The 24230-nt window shown below is 38.3% G+C and overlaps 1 protein-coding gene and 1 pseudogene across 2 annotated transcripts in view; one reads left to right on the top strand and one right to left on the bottom strand.

The window, feature by feature from the left end:
• LOC128217476 (ubiquitin-like protein 4A) overlaps positions 1-23117 on the top strand; it is a 31230-nt gene extending 8113 nt beyond the window's left edge. Inside the window, exons 1-5 of one of the 2 annotated variants that reach the window (XM_052924631.1) lie at positions 6534-7472; positions 8453-9637; positions 11329-11480; positions 17719-17841; positions 18462-23117. In XM_052924631.1, coding sequence (XP_052780591.1) covers positions 9475-9637; positions 11329-11480; positions 17719-17841; positions 18462-18566 — 543 coding nt within the window. In that variant the 5' untranslated portion in view covers positions 6534-7472; positions 8453-9474 and the 3' untranslated portion in view covers positions 18567-23117. Of the gene's footprint in view, positions 1-6533; positions 7473-8452; positions 9638-11328; positions 11481-17718; positions 17842-18461 lie in introns of those variants that run through there. The other variant, XM_052924630.1, reaches the window with a different exon arrangement.
• LOC128216179 (jerky protein homolog-like) lies at positions 20705-21687 on the bottom strand (annotated as a pseudogene).
• Positions 23118-24230: the final 1113 nt, after the last annotated feature.

Below are 24230 nucleotides of genomic sequence, written 5' to 3'. Positions count from 1 at the left end.
ACATACCAATACTACAAATTGATGCGATAATGGTCTTGTTTTTTCACACATTTATGCGAACTTTATTCTTTTCTGTAGGTGTTGACATTTTGAGAACAAGCCCGTACAATATAAGGTTTATGCATAACTTAACTTCATTCTCGACAGGTTATCGTAACTTAACTTCATTCTCGACAGGTTATCGTTTATGATATACTGTCAAAAAGAAATCTTACATATTTTCATAAAAGGTACCTTTCAGTGCTATCCAGAAACAAATGGTCACAATCAGTTCTTTTAAATGCCTTTCCTAACATAAAATGAATTAAAATGAAACACATTTTGCATTATCATTGTATGGTTTTAAATATAACCATCGCCATTTTCACGAAAAAAATATTTTTCATCACTGTCAACAAACATGATGGCCGAAATTGTCACGACGTTTTTGACAATTTTTTTATGTGTTCTTTAACCCAAAACATAGATTAAACGTTTTTTTCTCAGATTTTTCACAGATTTTTTTGTCTGCGTCTAATACCCCCTATCGTCTTATACCCAGTCATTTACGGTATTGAATAAGTTAACTAAAGGGGTACATATTGCAACCAAACTTAATATATACAAAGATTTTTCCAGAGACCATTCATGAGATTATGTTTTGGGCCCCAAGAGGTCAAGGTCACTGTTGCTAAAAATGGTTAGTACTGGATAACTTATGTAATGGTTGACATAGTGTGACCAAACTTGGTATATAGGACAAGTTTATTGAAACCTTTCATTGGATTGCCTTTTGGCCCCCTAGGGTCAAGGTCACTGTTACTAAAAATAGATTACCAGTTGGTACTAAATAACTTAAGTTATGGTTGACATACTGTGACCTTAGTGATATGTAGGACGAGTTTATAGAGGACTTCCATGGGATTGTGTTTGGGGCCCCAAGAATCAAGGTCTCTGTTACAAAAAAAAAAAAGCAGTTGAAACTGAATCTCTTCTGCCAATCATTAAAAAAACGGTGTTTTGTTGCATCACGGTTCTTGTTTACTTTTTAATTTGATATTTATATTGCTTTTGACAGGCACATATTACATCATTGTTTTCACTTCTATGACAAAGCGGCGTAGTCGAGCGCCCTGTCTTATGACAGCTCTTGTTTTTAACCTTCTTACTTTGGCCGAAAAATAAAATATTGTCAATTAAAACCATTTTGCGCAAAGTCCTGAAATGGTTTGTTCTGATTTCACTGCTAAGCCTAATGTGTTTAGCCCAACTATTTGAAGAATACAAGTTTTACAAGTTACAAGTTTTTTTCTTAATTGCTTTTGCACTGCACATTTTTCATATTTTTAACCAGGTTTTTACAAAATGAGACCTGGTAATTAAAATGACGTAATAGATGATGGGGTAGGCTGGCATGAGGGCGGTGTCAAACTCACCTATGGTATAGAATTATTTTAGTTAGGTTTGACTTATGGTGACCAAACTTAGCATATAGGAAGGGTTATGGAGACCTTTTTGGGGCCCCTAGGGTTAAGGTCACTGTTACTAAAGATAGAAAAATGTTTTTTTTTTCCGAATTACTTTTAATAGTAAGGATTGACATATTGCAACCAAACTTGGTATATAGGAAGAAATTATATATAGAGACCTTTCATGGGATTGTGTTTGGGGCTCAGAGTCATGGGAAAGGTCAAGGTCACTGTTACTAAAAACAATAATTGCTGAATGACTTTAATAAAGGTTGACATAATTATTGTGACAAAACTAAGTATTTAAGAAGAGTTCTATGGGATTGCTGTTCACATTCTTAACACAAGTTACATGTAGCTCAATTTGGTCCCAAAATGACTTTCAGAGCAAACCATTAGTCTGAATCCTGTTATGAGATGGCCATGTTAGTCCTCCAGTGGTTTGGGGTTCGAATCCCAAACCAGGCCACACTTTTCTTCCTAGATTTAAACACAGCAAAAGAAAGGAAAAACTGCATTTGGCAGCGTTTTAGCTCGACTCTTCAAAGAATAAAGAGAGCTATGCTACTCACCCAAGCGTTGGCGTTGGCATCACACCTTGGTTAAGGTTTTGCGTGCATGCACACATAGGTTAAGATATCAGCAACTACTTGAGGTATTGCATTGAGACTTTATACAATGGTACTCAACCATCCAACCTACTTAATTAACCAAGTTAGATAAGGCCTAAAAAAAAATATGTCTGTTTCCTGTAACATGCTGAAAAAAAGATGGGTCGGTAGGTAGGGATTTTTTTTTTTTTTTTTTTTTAAATGTCAGAATGATCCAATATTCAAGTTTATTTCAGGTGAATTATTTTAATAAGAATTCAGTGTGATATATAGATTCAATCTTTCTGCCACTTATAAGCTAAAACTGCTAGCTTGACAGCCATCAAAACATAATATACATCATCATTGTAATAAATCAAGACTAAGTGATTTTTTCACATCTATATATAGGTGAAGCTTGGCAAAGAAAAAGCATTGTTTATCAGTTATTTTTAGCCATGGTACATGTATTTCAGTTGTAGAATGCATCCTGTTGAAGGATAGCCATGGGTTCGACTCCCAGCGGTGGCAACATTATGTGCAATTTTGAGCATTGTCAGTATGTTCACCAGGGAAGCAGTTCATCTTTAGACTTTGCAAATATAACCCAGTGAAAGAGTGAATCAAAGAACATTTAGACAATTTATTTTTGGCAAATGTTTTAAACAAAACTTTCAAAATGCATACATTTTCTAATAATAAAACATGATATTATTGCACAGACTATTTTAAGATAGACTGTGTAATAATATCAAGTTGTATTACAATTAAATGTACATGACAACTATTATAAAATAAAATGCTGTTACAACAAGAACAGGCAAGAATCTCCACAAAACATAATTTTATATAAATCAATACTTCGATTGATAAATGACTAGAATCAATGACTAAACCATTTAACTCTTAGAGGCTGTCAGAATTGTACAGATCTTTGGGACCAGTGTAGACCCATTGTCTACGCTGTTCACTGCTTGGACACTTAAACCTTACCTGCTGACTCGACAGCGAACAGTGTAAAATAACAGATTGGACTGGAATATGTTTAAATAGACTAGAATCAGTATCAAAAAAGCTTAGACTGACTAATAAAAAGTAATACGATTTTCTTTTTTAAACAGTAAAACAGCAAAACTGGTACACGTACAGTACCTTAAAGAGTTTCCACAACTTATTTTTTTTAACAATTTTCAGTGTTTTAAAAAGATCTGCTGTATTAGATCCACTATTCATTCTGTAAAAATCTCAAGCACGATAATCAATGTAACTTTCAATAGAATACCTTGTTGTTTTTTCCTTGACTGGACTACGGGGGTTAAAACATTCCCAGAGTCAAAACTTGGTAAAATATGTTCTGACTCTGACGAACATATTATTTAGTTAATGCATCTTCGTTATGTAATCCAGTGCATCCTTGTCAAATTCCAATATGCACCAGCGATTGTTTAGTTGCAACGACATCTTTCTTACTTTAACTTTCACTTTCAGGTTTATCTTTTTTTCCGGAAGTAAACAAAAACATTTAACGTTCCTATTGCCAGTATTGCAACATCGTATTTTTCATAAATGGCAAAACCATAACAGTTTTGTTATAGAACCACGGACCTATAAACCAGGTCCGTGATAGAACTAAACTATAACACTGACAACGATCTACGTAGTTCTCCTTTCACTTTCATTAAAATTGACAGGAAGTTAGTTAGCGTGCACCTGTTTTCCGTGCTTTTTAGACCATGTGGTATGAAAAATGTTTATTTTTCTGTTAACTCATTAAAAACTTATAAGAATACTTTTTAATTAACTGGAGATATAATAAAAAAAACTTAAAATAAATGAACAAAATATATCCTAGCATTGTTGTTTTTCAAAACCATTGCACTTAGCGAAAAAGCGGAAGGTATCCGTTAATTTGCATAATGGGCGGAGTTAATATTACGTCATTGAGTTTGAGTGCTGCTAATTGACAAGGTTACCGATCAGATTCCAGATCGATAATCACTTGTCACTTCGGGTGTAAATTGCTCTTGCGGGTTAAACAAACATTCAGATCATGCATTGAGGCTCCTTTCAGATGATACCGACTCTCACACCGAAATATCCCGTGTCAAAACTGATGCATTTTACAAATGGATGATGCGTTGATTTCGGGTCATTTACGATTCCTGTGCGTCAAAACCCGGGAGCTCGGGTCAATTGAAAGCCCTGCAGTTTAATGTCACAGCCATTAACTTGCCAAACCGGAAACGTTTGTAACTATGCAACGATTCGGACACTACCAAAATATTTAAATTATCGTTGTCATCATAGGCCAGAGATCGCTAAAAATCTGACTTTTCGAATTTTGGGGCATAAAAAAATTGCGGTCGGCGGTAAAAAATTACGGTCGGTCGGGTTACAGGAAACAGACATATTTTTTTTTTAGGCCTAATTCTAGTTTGCATTTAATGCAAATAATTGCCCTTTATTATTCGACTTAAATTGATCGTAGATCAATTATTAGAATTATAGGAGTATAGCTTTTATGTACAGTGGTGCACTGTAAACTCATTTTATTGGAAATTTACAATTTTGATCTCTGACAAGTTATATTTACGATACTTTTGGGTGTTTTTACTCTACGACACGGTCCACGTGTTTTTCAAAATGGCCGACGTAGGTCTCAACGTTGTTGGGAAAGACACTGACAAAACCGAACATAGTTCGGCACATTCGGCGGAAAGTTCGAAAAAAGGGAAAGCTCCCGTTAAAAGAAATCGTGACGAAGGTCAGACCAAAAAATCAACGCCGGTCTCAGAAAATATGCAGACGAAACTGTTGGTATCAGAGGAAAAAATGCTCTCGACATTAAATAGTATACAAAGTACAATGAAACAACATTCAGAGGTTTTGAATTTGTTTGCTTAACGAATGGACGTAATTGAAAATTACGACGATGAATACGAACAAGAGGACTATGATTATGAGGCTGCCAAAAAGCCAAAAAGAAGAGCTGAGGAAGAGCCTTCTGACCCGAACAATAATAGATTCAAAGACATGGCAAAACGGTTTAAGGCCACTGAGAAATGTGATAAAGAGGTGAATAGTGTACTCGCTGAGAACTTTAATGATCTTTTCCTGAATGGGATCGATACTCAGAACTCGTGAAAGATGAAAATGTGAGGGGCTGACAGTTGTTAGGATGAACTAGTTAATCTGGGATGCTGTGTCACCCGCGGCACGTACAGCCGACAAAAAGTTACAAAATATCGAGTCTTCGATTGTTAAAGGTGCAACATTGTTGACCAAAGTGGTTGACACTATGGCCAAACTTGAAAACAGTGCCAGTGACATTGATCTTGGGTCATTGGATTGAGAACTGTAATGATGGCATTGTTAGGCCATGCCAACAAGCAGGTGAACCTGACCAGAAAAGACTTTCTCAAGCCGGAATTGAAACAGGAATATAGCCATCTTTGTAGTCTAGAGTAGACCATTCACAAAGTTTCTTTTTGGGGATGATGTCTCAAAATCAGCAAAGGAGATCGAAGACTGTTCCAAGATCAGTTATAAAATGTTCCAAAATAGAGTGTTCAGAGGCCCAATACGCAGGGGCGTAATGCGTGGCAGATTCAGAGGCAACTATTCTGCATGATTAAGAGGCAGAGGGCGTGGTCCTTCAGAGCCGAGCACGTCTACATCTGATCCAAAAAACTACTGAGGCCGGGGATCTCGGATGACATACAGACAATAGATGAGACCTTGTTTCAAAGCAGGTAGAATAGCAAATTTTGTAAAGGAATGGCGCAAACTAACATCTGATCCTTTCATTCTCGATATTGTACAAAATATTAAAGTTCTGTGTGACAATACAACTGCTGTCAATTATGTCAACAACATGGGGGGTATTGTTTCTGAAAAGGGTGATAGTGTCAGTTTAAAGACATGGGAATGGTGTGTCCAACATGACAAATGGCTAACATGATCGCATATAGCAGGAAAATTAAACTTGGAAGCAGACAGAGAATCAAGAGTATTCAAAGATAATTTAGAATGGAAACTGTATCGAAATATATTTAAGCATATCTGTAACACATGGGGCATACCTGACATAGACCTTTTTGCCTCACGTTTGAATGCACAAATTCTAAGATATTGTTCTTGGAAACCAGATCCAGAATGTGAATGTGTTGATGCTTTTACATTTGCATGGAATGCTAACTTGTTTTATGCATTTCCCCCTTTCAGTTTGTTAGGGAGATGTGTGCAGAAGATAAACAGAGACATGGCCAAAGGCATCATTGTGGCTCCATTGTGGCCCACACAACCCTGGTTCACAAGGCTCATGGAAATACTGATGGACTTTCCAATCATAATAAAAAAGAGAAAGTGTCTCATCTAGATGTGCAGCATCCACTAGAACAAACACTTTGTCTAGTTGTTTGCAAAGTATTAGGGAGAACTTCAGACCCAGAGGATTTTGAGAGGAAACTACCAATATTCTCATGCAATCTTGGAGACCAGGGACTAAGAAACAATATAACACGCATATCAAAAGGTGGTTTCAGTACTGTAGTGAAAGGGAAACATCTCCAATTTTACCAACGCTGGAAACAGTAGTCAAATTTTTAACATTCCAATATTCAAACGGTCTAGGATATGAAAGTTTAAACACAGCAAAAGGAGCTCTCTCGGCACTAGGTTTACAGTTCGATGGTTTTAGAGTAGAGAATCATCCACTGATTATACGATACATGAAAGGAGTTTTTGCATCTAGACCTTCCAAACCTAGATATACATATATCTGGGATGTAGATATAGTGTTGTTGTATTTAAAGAAACTTTCACCAGTGAAACATTTATCTTTAAAGGATCTCACTTTAAAGCTAGTAATGCTTATGGCCTTGACTCAAGCTGCACGTGTACATACGTTACATTTGTTGAACTTTAAATGTAACAAAAAGTTGAAGTCTGAATATGTGTTACAATTTAATGGGCATCTTAAGCAAAGCAGGCCCGGACATAATGTTGTATGTGTTTCGTTTAGAGCTTATCCTCCAGATAGGAGATTATGCGTTTATACTGTTTTGAAAGAATATCTTTCCCGTACTAGTGTGCTCAGACACAATGGTAATTCTGGAAAGTTTTTTATGAGTTATGTCAAACCACACGCAACTGTAACTAGAGACACCATCTCGAGATGGATAAAGACAGTTATGCGTAGAGCTGGAATAAATGTAAAGGATTTCAGTTCACACAGTGTTAGATCTGTGGTGACATCAAAAGCAAGTACATCAGCAGTACCTATAGCGGACATTCTTACTAAAGCGGGATGGTCAAGAGAAAGTACATTTAGAAAGTTTTACGACAAACCAGTGTTAAACAGAAGTGACAAGTTCCAAGAAGGAATCTTGTGATGTAGATAGTGTTTTTGTCACATTCTGCTTTAAAGTCTCAGGTAAGACCATACGAAATTCTTTAAACGAAAAAGAATTTTAAAATTAAATGAAGCTTACCTTGATTAAGGTGAAGTTTGATTTCAATTCTTTGAGTAAAGAATTGAGGGAGGGCTTAACTGCCACACCCTCCCACCTATATTATGTTTGATCTAGAGAAATCACATTCAAACTTTAGTTGATGAATGTAAGCAAAAACACCTTAAGAAAGTGCTCTGCGCATGCGCACCTTATCTCAGTTAAGCCCTCCCTCAATTTTTTAGTTAGGTTAAACCAAGTTAGATAGCTCTAGTTTGCATTTAATGCAAATAATTGCCCTTTATTATTCGACTTAGAAATTCTGGTCAAGGTTTTGTGTGTTAGCACACATAGGTTAAGATCTCAGCAACTACTTGAGGTATTGCATTGAGACTTTATACAATGGTACTCAACCATCCAACCTACTTAATTAACCAAGTTAGATAACTCTAGTTTGCATTTAATGCAAATAATTGCCCTTTACTATTTGACTTAGAAATTCTGGTTAAGGTTTTGCGTGTTAGCACACATAGGTTAATATCTCAGCAACTACTTGAGGTATTGCATTGAGACTTGATACAATGGTACTCAACCATCCAACCTACTTAATTTACCAAGTTGGATAACTCTAGTTTGCATTTAATGCCAAATAATTGCCCTTCATTATTTGACTTAGAAATTCTGGTTAAGGTTTTGCATGTAACCACATATAAGTCAATATCTCAGCAAATATATCGTGTATTGCATTGAAAGTTAAGATATGTATTCCCAACTATCTAATCTACTAAATTAATGAAGTAAGATTACACTTTTTTGAATATAATGCAAATTTTGGGCCTTTATTATTTGACTTAGAAATTCTGGTTAAGGTTTTGCATGTTAGCACACATTGGTTAATATCTCAGCAAGTACTTGATGTCTTGCATTAAGATTTGCAGGTTGACACAGTTTATTTGGATTTTAGTAAAGCGTTCGATAGTGTACCGCATCGTAGACTTCTGAAGAAGGTGGAATCATATGGAATATCAGGAAAAATACTAGTTTGGCTTCAAAGTTTCCTGACTGATCGCTAGCAACGTGTTGTATTGAATGGCCATAAATCAAACTGGAATTCAGTTATATCCGGAATACCTCAAGGATCTGTCCTGGGACCAATTTTATTTATAATCTTTGTAAACGATCTACCTGATGTAGTAAGAAGTATATGTAAGATGTTTGCTGATGACTGCAAAATTTATACTCCTCTTTCTTCGAGAGTGGATCAACAACATCTTCAAGAAGATATAGATAACCTGTGTCAATGGAGTAAGGACTGGCTTTTAAAATTTAATGTGCAGAAGTGTAAAGTAGTTTCTTTTGGTCGCAAAAGAGTTGATACCAACTACCATATGACTGACAGAGATGGAAATATACAACAGCTTAAAAAGGAAGACTCTGAGAAGGATTTAGGAGTACTTTTTACTGAAAGTTTGAGTTTTGAAAAGCACATCAGTAATACTTTGAACAAAGCCAACATGATTATTGGATTAATAAGAAGAAAGTTTACTCATATTGACAATACTCTATTCCTGACCTTATACAAATCACTGGTCAGATCGCATCTGGATTATGGAAACCTGATATATTTCCCAATAACAAAGAAGTGTAAACAGGTGATTGAAAACGCTCAGAGAAGAGCAATTAGATTAATTCCGGATTTGAGGGGATTGACTTACAACGATCGCCTACGAAAAATAAACCTCCCATCTTTAGACTTTAGAAGGAAAAGATTCAACATGATTCAAGAGTTTAGAATAGTACACAATATTGATGACATTAGTATGACAACATTTTTCACCTTTGCTGACAATAGTGGTACCAGAGGACACAATTTGAAATTATTTAAACCTAAAGCAAGGAAATCATTACGTCAAAATTCTTTCAGCAATCGTATAGTTTCAACTTGGAATAATTTGCCACATGAATTAGTGAACACCACATCTGTGAATGCCTTCAAGGCAGGTCTTGATAAACTTTGGAAAAACAAACGGTTTGATACTTCTGAAGTATATTAAGTCATACCGAAGGCGGAGAACTTACAGACGAAGCAGTTTAAAGGGATTTACTAGCCTTTTAGGGCTAAAGAAGTTCCCTAGACGACAAAAGGTAGGTAGGTATACAATGGTACTGAACCATCCAATCTATTTAATTAACCAAGTAAGATAACTCTAGTTTGCATTTAATACAAATAATGGCCCCTTTTTTATTCAACATAGAAATTCTGGTTAAGGTTTTGCATGTAGCCACTTTTAAGTCAGTTCCTCAGCGAATGCATCATGTATTGCATTGAAACTTTACACACAGGCTCCCAACCATTTAACCTTCTTATTTAATCAAGTAAGATTATAAGTATCTATCATGTGTTTCCAGTACGGAAAAACATGATTGATATTTTTTCTTGCATATCTAAATTTATAAATTTGTGGAAAAAATGACGTTGAAAACGAACTTTTGTACAATTACACCATCACTTTTTTATGATTATTTATTTTCAATTTTAATTAAAAGTCTTGCAAACATATATATTTAATTGCACTTTATTGAAATGGCATAATTTTTTTTTCATAAACCATACAATAAAAGAAATGAGAAGTGGCGCGTTGTTGCGCGTGACTCATCTTACATGGGATATGTAAGATGGGGTTTTCCAGCACTGATCACATGACCGGAAACACACGTCCTGTATGCAAGAAAACTTTCATATTATATAAAAAAAATCCATATAGCATTGGTACAATGTGCTCAAGGTGAACTATTGTGATATGTCTATGTCCATGTCCAACGTCTGGAGTCAACAATTGCTTATAAACATCATCTCCTAAATGGCCTGAGCAATTTTAATGAAACTTCTGTTGTGCCCTTTCAATATTTAGAGGACTGAATTCTATGCAGAACCTGGGTTGTCATGGCGACCAAAAGGAAAGACTTCAAAAATCTTCTTAACAAAAACCATTAGGCCTAGAGCTTAGATATTTGATGTGTAACATTGTCTAGTGGTTGTCTGCTCAAATTATGCCCTTAAGGTCAAAACTGGCCACACCCTGGAGATCACAAACTTCTTACATACTTATACCTACATATAGTGAATTCTTTGAAAATCTTCTTGTCTGAAACAGTTAGGGGTAGACCCTTGATATTTTGTGTATATCATATAGTGGTCCACTATCAAGTTTGTTCAAATCCTGGCTCAGTTGAAATAATGCATATCTGATTCAAGATTTGGGTTTGCAACACTGAATTGAAGTATGTATATCAAAGACACTTTTCAAAGACCATATAACTTAATGAGAGGTTCTCGTATTGTTTTTATAAAGAAGTGAACTATTTATGTAGTTTTTCACTTGTTCCTTTTCCCAACAAACTGACAAGCACATTTATGTCAAATTGTCAACAAAACAATCAAAAACAAACATCAGATAAACTTGGTGTGAAATAAATGTCAAATCTCAAAACCAGATAGTCAATATCATGATGACTCACCGTCAGTCCCTGACTTCAATAAATAATTACAGAATCATAAAGTGCATTTACACTTTCAGCAATATAGACTAGAAGTATTAAGGATTCATTTAATTTGCCAGCGTAATCGTATAAAACTTCATTAATTTGAACATACAATTGCTTTTTCCTCAAACATGCTATTTCTAGTCAATAAAATTGATTTCCCTTATTTAACTAGGCAAAAGATATTTGAGCAAAAATAAAAAATGAAATTGATGGAAAGATATAAACCCGGATTTGGCCCTTGAGTACATGCAACCAATTGTTTTATTCACCACATGATATTAAATATATTTTCAGACGATAAAGCCCTAAGCTATTACAAGGTGACAGATGGAAGTAAGCTATACCTGATGCTGAAGCGGCCAGGAGGAGGCATGACACCAGCCACCTGCTCCTCTACCCCCTCACATTCCCCCGGCACCACCTCACACATGGACCTGCAGTCACAGGTAAACATAAACCCCACCACTGGCAGTCCTCCAGATCCGACTCACATGTAACCCTGTAGTCAAAGGTAATCAGTATCCAAAAAACTCACAGTCCTCAGGATCAGACTTGCACATGAACCAGCAGTCACAGGTAAACACTACCGACATCAACTCACAGTCCTCCGGATCCGACTCACACATGACCTGTCATTCACAGGTAAACATTACCTCCATCCACTCACAGTCCTCAGAATCCGACTCACACATGACCAAGCAGTCACAGGTAAACATTACCCACATCCACTCAAAGTCCTCCGGATCAGACTTGAACATGACATGTCATTCACAGATAAACATTACCAACATCCACTCAAAGTCCTCAGAATCCAACTCACACATGAACCGTCATTCACAGGTAAACATTACCCACATCCACTCACAGTCCTCCAGATCCGACTTGCACATGACCCGGTAGTCACAGGTAACCATTATCCCCATCCCCATTCACACGTGGCCCTGGAGTCACAGGTTGCCACTACCCTAACACCTCACAATTCCATGGCACTACCTCACACATGGCCCTTGAGTAACAGGTACCCATTACCCTTTCCCTCACAATCCCCATGCACCACTTCACACAGGGGCCTGGAGTCACAGGTAACCATTACCCTTTCCTTCAAAATCCCCATGCACTACCTCAAACAGGGCCCTTGAGTCACAATCCCCATGCACCACTTCACACAGGGGCCTGGAGTCACAGGTAACCATTACCCTTTCCTTCAAAATCCCCATGCACTACCTCAAACAGGGCCCTTGAGTCACAGGAAACCATAAACCTTTCCCTCACAATCCCCATGCACTACCTCACACAGGGCCCTGGAGTCACAGGTAACCATTACATCTACCCCTCACAATCCCCATGCACTACCTCAAACAGGGCCCTGGAGTCACAGGTAACCATAACATCTACCCCTCACAATCCCCATGCACTACCTCACTCAGGGCCCTGGAGTCACAGGTAGCTATAACATCTACCCCTCACAATCCCCATGCACTACCTCACACAGGGCCCTGGGGTCACAGGTAACCATAACATCTACCCCTCACAATCCCCATGCACTACCTCACACATGGCCCTTGAGTCACTGGTTACCTTTACATCTACCCCTCACAATCCCCATGCACTACCTCACACAGGGCCCTGGGGTCACAGGTAACCATAACATCTACCCCTCACAATCCCCATGCACTACCTCACACAGGGCCCTGGGGTCACAGGTAATCATAACTTCTACCATCACAATCCCCATGTACTACCTCACACATGGCCCTTGAGTCACTGGTTACCATTACATCTACCCCTCACAATCCCTATGCACTACCTCACACAGGGCCCTGGAGTCACAGGTGACCATAACATCTACCCCTCACAATCCCCATGCACTACCTCACACATGGCCCTTGAGTCACTGGTTACCATTACATCTACCCCTCACAATCCCCATGCACTACCTCACACAGGGCCCTGGGGTCACAGGTAACCATAACATCTACCCCTCACAATCCCCATGCACTACCTCACACAGGGCCCTGGGGTCACAGGTAATCATAACTTCTACCATCACAATCCCCATGTACTACCTCACACATGGCCCTTGAGTCACTGGTTACCATTACATCTACCCCTCACAATCCCTATGCACTACCTCACACAGGACCTAGGGGTCACAGGTAACCATAACATCTACCCCTCACAATCCTCATGCACTACCTCACACAGGGCCCTGGAGTCACAGGTAACCATAACATCTACCCCTCACAATCCCCATGAACTACCTCACACAGGGCCCTTGAGTCACAGGTAGCCACTACCCTTACACCTCACAATTCCGTGACACTACCTCACACAGGTCCTAGGAGTCACCCGTAACCATAACATCTACCCTCACAATCCCCATGCACTACATCACTCATGGCCCTGGAGACACAGGTAGCCACTACCCTTACACCTCACAATTCCGTGACACTACCTCACACAGGGCCCTGGAGTCACCGGAAACCATTACATCTACCCCTCACAATCCCCATGCACAACCTCACACAGGTCCCTTGAGTCACAGGTAACCATAACATCTACCCCCCACAATCCCCATGCACTACCTCAAACATGGCCCTGGAGTCACAGGTAACCATAACATCTACCCCTCACAATCCTCATGTGCTACCTCACTCAGGGCCCTTGAGTCACAGGTAACCAAAACACTTTGACCTCACAATCTCCATGCACTACCTCACTCATGGCCTTGGAGACACAGGTAGCCACTACCCTTACACCTCACAATTCCATGACACTACCTCACACAGGTCCCTGGAGTCACCCTTAACCATAACATCTACCCTCACAATCCCCATGCACTACATCACTCATGGCCCTGGAGACACAGGTAGCCACTACCCTTACACCTCACAATTCCATGACACTACCTCACACAGGGCCCTGGAGTCACCGGAAACCATTACATCTACCCCTCACAATCCCCATGCACAACCTCACACAGGTCCCTTGAGTCACAGGTAACCATTACATCTAACCCTCACAATCCTCATGCACTACCTCACTCATGGCCCTGGAGTCACAGATAACCATTACATCTACCCCTCACAATCCCCATGCACTACCTTACACTGGTTCCTTGATTCACAGATAACCATTACATCTACCCCTCACAATCCCCATGCACTACTTCACACAGGACCCTTGAGTAACAGGTAACCATTACCCTTACCCTTACAATCCCCATGCACAACCTCACACAGGGCCCTTGAGTCACAGATAACCATTACATCTACCCCCACAATCCCCATGCACTACCTCACTCATGGCCCTGGAGTCACAGATAACCATTACATCTACCCCTCACAATCCCCATGAACTACTTCACTCATGGCCCTGGAGTCACATATAACCATTACATCTACCCCCCCCCCCTCAATCCCCATGCACTACCTCACACAGGGCCCTGGAGTCACAGATAACCATTACATCTACCCCTCACAATCCCCATGCACTTCTTCACTCATGGCCCTGGAGTCACAGATAATCATTACATCTACCCCTCACAATCCACATGCACTACCTCACACATGGCCCTTGATTCACAGGTAACCATTACATCTACTATTCACAATCCACATGCACTACCTCACTAATGGCCCTGGAGTCACAGATAACAATAACATCTACCTCTCACAATCCACATACTCTACCTCACTCATGGCCCTGGAGTCAAGAGTTACCATAACATCTACCCCTCACAATCCCCATGCACTACCTCACACAGGGCCCGGTGGTCACAGGTAACCATAACATCTACCCCTCACAATCCCCATGCACTACCTCACACAGGGCCCTGGGGTCACAGGTAATCATAACTTCTACCATCACAATCCCCATGTACTACCTCACACATGGCCCTTGAGTCACTGGTTACCATTACATCTACCCCTCACAATCCCCATGAACTACCTCACTCATGGCCCTGGAGTCACAGGTGACCATAACATCTACCCCTCACAATCCCCATGCACTACCTCACACAGGGCCCTGGAGTCACAGGTAATCATAACATCTACCCCTCACAATCCCCATGCACTACCTCACACAGGGCCCTGGAGTCACAGGTGACCATAACATCTACCCCTCACAATCCCCATGCACTACCTCACACAGGGACCTGGAGTCACAGGTGACCATAACATCTACCCCTCACAATCCCCATGAACTACCTCACACAGTGCCATTGAGTCACAAGTAACCATAACATCTACCCCTCACAATCCCCATGCACTACCTCACACAGGGCCCTGGAGTCACAGGTAACCATAACATCTACCCCTCACAATCCCCATGAACTACCTCACACAGGGCCCTGGAGTCACAGGTAACCATAACATCTACCCCTCACAATCCCCATGAACTACCTCACACAGGGCCCTGGAGTCACAGGTAACCATTACCTGACACTGATAACATTGCACTCCCCAAGGAGCGTAGTAAAGGTTACTCAAATATTCCCTACATTGAGCCAATATGCAGAGCACATAATCCAGCCTCAATTTTCAAAAAGAAATAAAAAATATCAATATACCTAAAACATCCAATGAAGCTGTGTTTATGGAGATTTACAGAATCTTTTCCAATTTATTCTTCCAACTGTATACTATTTAAGAAATATTATACACCACTGATGGTCATATGACATTATAAGGACTGGCTAGTCAGCCCCTGAAAGTGTATATGGACCGAGGCGTTAGGTCCATTTGACTTCGGGAGCTGACCGGCCGGTCTTTATAATGCCATATGGCCCAAAGTGGTGTCTTATATTTCTTATATTATACGGAACAATTTTTTAACCATTTAATAATTTTAAAGCGCCTTTGATATGTTTTATTAAACAAATCTAATAATGTTAACTTGCGAAAAAAAATGTCCTTGTAAAGACTGCAAGCAGCACTCACTGTTTTATGACGTCAGCGGTCCATATTATATTTTTGGCGAGGTCCAGACTGGCCAAAGATATGATATGGACTGCTGACTTCATAAAAACCGGTTTTTTATTAAAATACATTGATATACGGACCGATCAACTTCATATACACAAAGAAGGGACACATTTATGTAAGGTATAATATATACATATACATACATATGTTTAAGAAATAATGCACACCAATGAGGGCCAAATGACATTGTAACTTACAATGTCATATTGCCTTCGTTGGTGTGTAATATTAAGGACTGGCCATTCAGCCACTGAAAGTGTATATGGACCACTGATGTCATAAAACTGGAATTTTTATTAAAATTAATATACAGTGATATAGGGTTTAATTGACTCAGTACATATAAAGAAGGGACACATTTATGAAAGGTATGATATATATATAATGAACTTGGTGGAGCATACATTGTTTCCAACTTCGGCCTTGTTTAAAATAGTGAGAAATTAATACATTTCCATTTGTTATTAATCTCATGATAACTAATCTTATCCTTAGTGCAAGTCATTATACCCCCCAAAACAAAGTTTGGGGGGGGGGGGGTATACTGGAATCGGGTTGTCCGTCTGTCTGTCCGTCTGTCCGTCCGTTTTTTTTTTGTCCGGGATTCATCTTTGTCGTTATTGAACAAATCTTTTTCAAACTTTCAAATATTAATGACCATGATGTAAACCTGTGCCTCCGTGGATTTGGTCAGAGTCGCATGATCCTGAGTGGAGTTGTGGCCCCTTAATGAGTTAAATTGGGCAAAATAAGCTTTGTCCAGGATTCTTCTTTGAAGCTATTGAGCAAATCTTTTTCAAACTTTCAAATATTAATGGCCATGATGTAAACCTTTGCCTCCATGAATTTGGTGGGAGTCACATGATCCTGAGTGGAGTTGTGGCCCCTTAATGAGTTAAATTGGGTAAAATTAGTTTTGTTCGTCCTACTCCTTCGTCATTTTTGAATGAATCTTTTTCAAACTTTTAGCCATGGTGAGAACATTTGCCCCTGTGATTGTGGTTGGAATCACATGATCATGTCTCCAATTATGGCCCCTGAATAAGTTAAAATAGGCAAAAATTATACAGCTTTGTCTAGCCTAATCCTTGGTCATTTTTTCTCATTTTTTCTATAAATCTTTTTCAAACTTTCAGATGTCAATGACCATGATATGAACTGTTGAATATGTGATTTGGTGCACCTGTATTAATCAGAATGTTTGCATGGCCTTAAAAAGACCTTTAATTGATTTTTTCCTTAAAAAGACCATCAAAAGTCCTGAAGTTAGGTGCATACAGGCCTTAAATTTGTTACAATATTCGCTTTGGTGGCCTACTCCTTTGTCATTTTTCAATATATTTTTCTCAAACTTTCAGCTATCCATGACCATGATGTGAACCTTTGTATATGTGATTTTGTGCACCTGTATTATTTCCTTGGTACTCATGTGTGGGGGGGAGGTGGTGGGGGTGGATAAACAGAAATTGGGTTGGCAGACTGTCAAATTCACCCGTCCACCATTTTGTGATCTCTGCTGCAGTGCCATGGCAGTCCCTGATTCAGTAATAGGTATTCTAAATAAACTAAATAAATGTATTGCCTTGTGCTTTCTAATGATACCATAACTAAGGCCAGGGCAAACAACCTAGACAGGGAAGGGTTGGGGGGTATTCGTTAGCCTTTGGCTTACAGTTCTAGTTTGTTTTAATTTCAGGAGGATACATATACAGTGACACGCCATAATGACCCAACTGGATTTTGGAGAAAACTGCACACCTTTCTGAAGAGACATTTCACAGAGAGAGATGCTGCTAGGGTTATCAAAGAATTTGAAAAGGTAGTGCTTCACTTATGATCAGTCTGTGTATGCTTTTTTGAAATACAGTATGTATTAATGGATCACCCATGGCTGACGGGTGGTCGCAAAAAGTATGCGTCCTCTCATTCTACACCAGTATTTATTCAGTCCTTATCAAACTTAGTTTAATGTGTATAATAATGTCTCAACAGTTTTCCATCATCAGCGAGATGGCTATAATTTCTCCTGAGTTATGAAAAGTTAAATAAACAGCAATTTCGCTTTAACTTTTTGTAAGAGTTATAACCTATGATTTGTCATTTAACCAAACTGAATTTGTCCACTCTCTAATTTCATTCTGTTCACACAAATTACCTAGAAAAGACAACTATACTGGCCAGTATATTTTATTTTTTTAATTGTCATTTTAATGTTTTCTCAAAATATATGATAAATAGATGCAATCATTGATTTTAAGGACATTTTAATGTTAGTAATATGTTAGTGTATGTAATGTAAAGGTCATTGAATTTATATGAAAATATCTGCACTCACTCGAGTGCTTATTAGAGTAATTTTCATATATATTCAATAACTTATACTTATTGTCAATGTTCACCATAACCTTCAATATGTTTTTTTAATTCTTTTACTTTTAGCAATTTGATTGTGGAATAAACAGTCTAAGCTTGGATGATATAGAACGGCTAGCATCACGGCAACTTCACCCCACTCTGGGCTACAGTGAACAGCCAATCTCTTGATGTAGCTGTACAAATGGAGGACAGAATTGTAACAAGTTGTTTGGGCTTCACCCTGACAGAGTTTCTTAGAATTTAACAAGACTTTATTATTACCGTTAAATTTGTATTAAGGCTATTTGGATTACTTTCATCAGCTTTTATTTTAATGTAACATGGGCTGATCATTTCTGGAATGTTTTCAGTCTTTTGAGCAATTGAAGCAAGGGTGATTAAATATGGTTAAGGTAATAGACAGTATCAGGGTAGTGCAAGTCAGCACGTATATTGATTAGACCCGCATCTTGGCAAAGGAAATATAGTGTAAAGTTACCATGTAAATGTTTTATAGAATAATGGCATCCTTTTCATTTTGTATATTGCAATACTTCATCCAATGTGGCTACATTAAGTAAGCAACCTTAGGCATAGATCTGTGCATATTAAACATAGATATTTCTAAATTCCTTTATTTGTAATCACACTAGATAAGGCGAATCACTTTGGGGACTGCATAATTGCAAATTAACAACTTGACTTTATGAATAACATTTGTGTAGCACAGCTCCATTTTTGTGAACAAAGTTTAACAGCTTCTTCCTAGTTGATTGAACATTGCTATGTTGCACTTTTAAAACAATTACCTGTATTTTTGCAAATATGATCCTGAGTTAGAACTTTTCATGTTAAATCTTTGTTAGAAAATATGTCCGCTATATTAATTTTGGTATAAATCCAACAGGTCTGCAGCTAAATCTGCTTCATCGTTGCTGGCCCCTGGTCAAGTGACGAAAGTGAGTCGAAACCGGGCTGTTTCATGTCTGAAACAGGCCACACTGTTTTGACACCAGATTTGGCAGTATTATGGGGAAATTGCTTTGAGATGGCATTCTGGTTCAGGTTTTCATTGAAGCAAGCTACATTTTTGTTTCTCTTTAAATCTTTGATAAATTCTGAAACTTTAAGAAAATATTTGATAAAAAACAAAGTTTCAAAGTGAATAACATTTCTTTTGTGACTGTCATATTATTTTCTACAAAATTGGAGCAGTTTGGCATTTATTTTGAAATAGAAATATTGATTTAATGAAATTGGTACTTTCTGAATATGCAGACATATAGAGCTGGAGGGGGTATTACCGAACACTTAAACGCCCCAATTCGTAATGTTCGGTAAAACAAGCAATATCGCAAAATTTTACAGAACGTGTTATCTAGGCTTTTTAAAGTAAAAACTGTCTATGTGCGACTTAAATAGGCGGAGATAGTGCATTATGAAACTATATACCATATTGATGGTATTACCGAACAAGGATTGTAATTCCGAACAGATGAGTGTGCTTTTCTGACCACTTTCATGTTTTTAAAAAATAACATATTTTCGACCTGAAAGAAATACATTCAACTTTATTTCCATGCTAGCATACATAACTTGTTTTCTTTTCAATTAAAACATTTAACAAATCAATTAGTTTTTGTGTTTTAACAATTAAACTGCATGCCTGATAATACATGTACAATATATTTTGCATTCAAACAGCAGTCCATCGACATTTAAGTAATCATCTGCAACACAATCAATATGAAACCTACGCAAGCAAAGCACACACTCGATAAAATCGGTATCATATGCCTTTTCACAGGTGTAGCACTTGTTTCTATTGATATTTAATGCATCGTCGGATCCGACGTCAGACTCCTAATGACTTAAGCAATCTCTCCCGCATTTCGCGTTTCTTTTGTTTATCTTCGGCCCTCTTCCTACATGTACGTTTCGCTTCAGCTTTCCTTTTAGCCTCTTCCTTTTCTTTGATCTTAAGTTTGTGTATCCTTTCTGTCTTCCTTCTTGCCTTTTTTGCTTTTCCTCTTCTTTTTGTGCCCGTTTTTCCTCCATCAGTTTCCTATATGCGGATCCGGTGATCGCTTTAGGCATACTTATCTTCCTTGATACTTTAGATTTACCGTCTGATGATTTGGGTGCCAGCTTTACCAAGTGTTTGAAAATTGGAGACGCATTTGCATTTGCATTAGCCTGTTCTGTCTGCTGCTCTGTCTCTTTGGGCACGGTTGTATCCCCATTTACAGGTGTTTGACTCAGATTCTTCAAAAACGGTAGGCTCAGGCTCGTTTTCCATCGTATTAACATTTGTTCACCTTTCAGGCTCAGAAACGGTGCTCTGTTGTGTCATTAGAAATTGATTTCTCAAGACTGCCAAATATCTTGCTTGGTTCCAATTTTACGGATTTGGCAACAACATCAGGATCCAATGGAAACAATCCAGCTTCTTGAAATCCCTGTCCAAGCTTTCTTGAACATGCGCGCTTTGTCACGTACATACCTACGTTTTCTGACTGCCAGTCCCTTACCGCTTGTCTCCATGACTTCTTAAGTGAGCTGAAGAGCCTTAAGTCAAGGGGCTGGAGGACATGGGACGCATGTTCAAGAAGACAGTACAACTCAATTCCATTCTGCAGACAAATATCTGACGCTTCGATTGTAACAAGAGTGACATGGCCGTCAATTAACAGTAACATCGGTTCCTTGAGGTGTCGCTGTTCAATTGCTGGAATAAAGACATTCTCGAGCCAATGGCAAAAGACTTCAGAGTCCATCCAACCTGACTCTGATCAACCCAAAGCCGCTTCTTAGAAGCCTTCAAGAGGATTGTAGGAAAATCGTTGTCCTGGAAAAATGATCATTGGTGGTACATAATGCCCTGTTGCTCTACATGCAGCCATTACTGTTAGCTGAGTCTTATCGGAGTTCCCATAATGGTATACTACCGGTGCCCCTTTGAATTCAATAACCTGACTTCCTTTCATACAAAGACTTACGCCAGTTTCATCTGCATTGTTTATTCTTGATGGATCAGACAGAAGTTCCGTATCGCCTAGCTCGATTTCGATATATGCTCGAAAATTTTCAAACCATTTGTTGATCTTTCAGCTGTGATGATAGCTAGCTCCTTACCGAGTCGAAATGTTGTACACAGTGACAATTTTGGATGCCTCTTAAAGAAAACTGATAGCCAATCCTTACTGGGCTTGTTATCCTCAAAGGGGTTAGGCCTCCCATCATCGTCAAGTATTTTCTTAACAGTGTTTGCTAGTTCCTGACGTGTGCGCCCATAACCAATACGCGCCATATGAACTGCCCAGTCAGCAATGCATGACTTCTCATGCTCACTTAGAACAGGTTTATGACCACCATACTAATAATGAACAGCATTGTGTTTCGGCACCCGTATGTCTTTGCTGCCTTATTCAAACTGATTGACTTTGCCCGCACCTAGCCAGCCGCTTCTTCCAAAATACTTGAGGAGTACTTTTGCCATTTTAGCCCAATTTGTCGACTCATTTTCTAAAAAAGAGAGACATATCTTAATACAATGGTTAAAGCCCAGTAAAATGGATGAATTGGTATGTTAAAATATGTATTGAAGTAATGGTTTTATAGCTTTAACGTCATTGAGAGAATGTAATGCTTCGAAATATAATAACACTTGAATGAATTTTATGTGTTTGGAAATAGAAGAACAATCTTGACAAGATGTGCCTATTTCCGACCACCCGCATAACTTTTCTTCTAACATAAGACACTTATGCTTTTAGTTATCTACCTTACTTCCACACGTGATTTAATGGCAAAACTATGTAAAACCTAAAACATGACCAACAGATATGTAGTACATGCCCTTATGACCTCATGGGCCTAAAAGTACAAAATTCATATGAGACACTCATCGCCCAAATCTTTAAATTCTTCAAAATCGGCGAGTTTACAATCTAGCGTCTTCTAAGAATGGCTGATCGATTGGAAAAGGATATGATGTCAGTCATTATGTCATCAATGGCTTATTTGATATTTATTTGCATATTAGATCAACTTAAAAGAAGTGGTCGGAAATACAAGCATGTTTGGTAATACCTGCTCCCGTTCTATATTTATTTGAGATACTCTACCAAAACATTGGCTGCACATTTGTAAAAGATAATCATTGCCAAACACTCCCAACATATTACAAGTTGTAATTTTATTTCACTCAATAACTTAAGGTAGGGTAAAGGTTTACTGAATCAATTTGTTGTGGCCTAAGTTATAAAAAATATGATTAATATTATTATTCATTCATACAATTAGAAACTACTAATTTTCATATCACAAAAATAATAATGGTAACACTATTTTTAAAAAGTTTGAAATGCTTACATAGAATCTAAGTAAAAAGGTAATCAGTAAGTTCTTGTTTATGCCTCACCCATTTATTGATCCAAATGCAATCCCAAGGTACATTTTCACATATGCTTGCTACATACCAAGTTCCATCACTGATGAACGACACATTGATTTTATCGCGATCCGCTAGACTAGATTTGTTCCGTAACAGAAAACAAACACATTTTATTCAACAAAATGGACATTTCGAAAACGAATTTTAGACATTCCTAGCTGAGAATTACGGACACTACGGACCATGGACATTACGGACCAGACACTACGGACCATGATTTAAACACATTTTTTTTAATTATTCACTCATGAGTTTTTAATTTGTTAATAAATACTTGAATATGAGTGCTCAGTATGACGTTATATCTTCCATAAAACTGTGAAAAATCGCGTGAAGTTCGAATAGATCGGCAGTTAAATCAGTTAAAAGCAACAGAAGATATATGTTCCAAAACAGTTTATTTACCAAAATAAATCGAGCACATATAAGAACACGTGGGTGATACTGGCGGCTGTGGACATCTGGCTACCCTCAAGAACACTGTCTGTTGTTGGCAGTCGCATGATGTGGTCGGGTGGTCGGACGTCGCTGTGGTTGATCGTCTCGTCCTATAATGTTAAAATGTTTTAAACACAAGCTATTGGTTCATCAGTTTTAACCATTTCTGAAACTAAAATTTGTCGAAATTTGAAATCTATGTTAGTTATATGTTTACCAAGTTCATCATCCTATCTCATAAGAAAACTGTAACATACCTGGACTTCCATAGACTCTCCTGGTCGAGTTTCATCATTACACGTGATGCACGTGAACTCTAACTCGGTCCCATCCACGTTCGCAGCATCATACTGGGCAATGGATATACCGGTACCACAGCGTAGATGTTGCCAACGTTCACATATGTCGCATTCCACGGCGCGGTGGTTTGCATAAACACCTCTAGACCAGTGGATACAACGAGCGCAAGGCATACTTATAGATCTTTTCAGTTTTATGGCAGAGGAAATTTTGAGGATGTAAGGGGGGGGGGGGTGAGCTTATTAACCCTCGCCATCGGGTTATACCCATTCGGCGAGCACGCTACGTTTTACAGTATTTCTACAGATTTAATAACATTTAAAACATATCGTCTTTAATCGTAGCGTGGGTGCTTTGGACTGTATATATATAAATATTCCTACACAGTATGTATAAATCTCTGGTTAAAAATTCAATATTTAAATAATATCTTAAGAATCTATCACATACGCATTAAAATCAAACACTTCAAATACATCATATACAAACATTTTAGGCTCAGCCTACATTTTAAAAAAGATGTCTAAATTTTAAAATTCTTTACAATAGTAAGTGTTTATATATACAACGTATCCTTGGCATTATAACAACTAGCTAGTGAGATTTTTTTTTTTTTTAAATGACAGATTTCTCACTAGTTAGTTTCCTAGTATGTAAAC

This window comes from Mya arenaria, chromosome 14, assembly GCF_026914265.1.
Source record: "Mya arenaria isolate MELC-2E11 chromosome 14, ASM2691426v1".
NCBI lineage: Eukaryota > Metazoa > Mollusca > Bivalvia > Myida > Myidae > Mya > Mya arenaria.
This window is presented reverse-complemented; position numbering and strand designations above follow the sequence as displayed.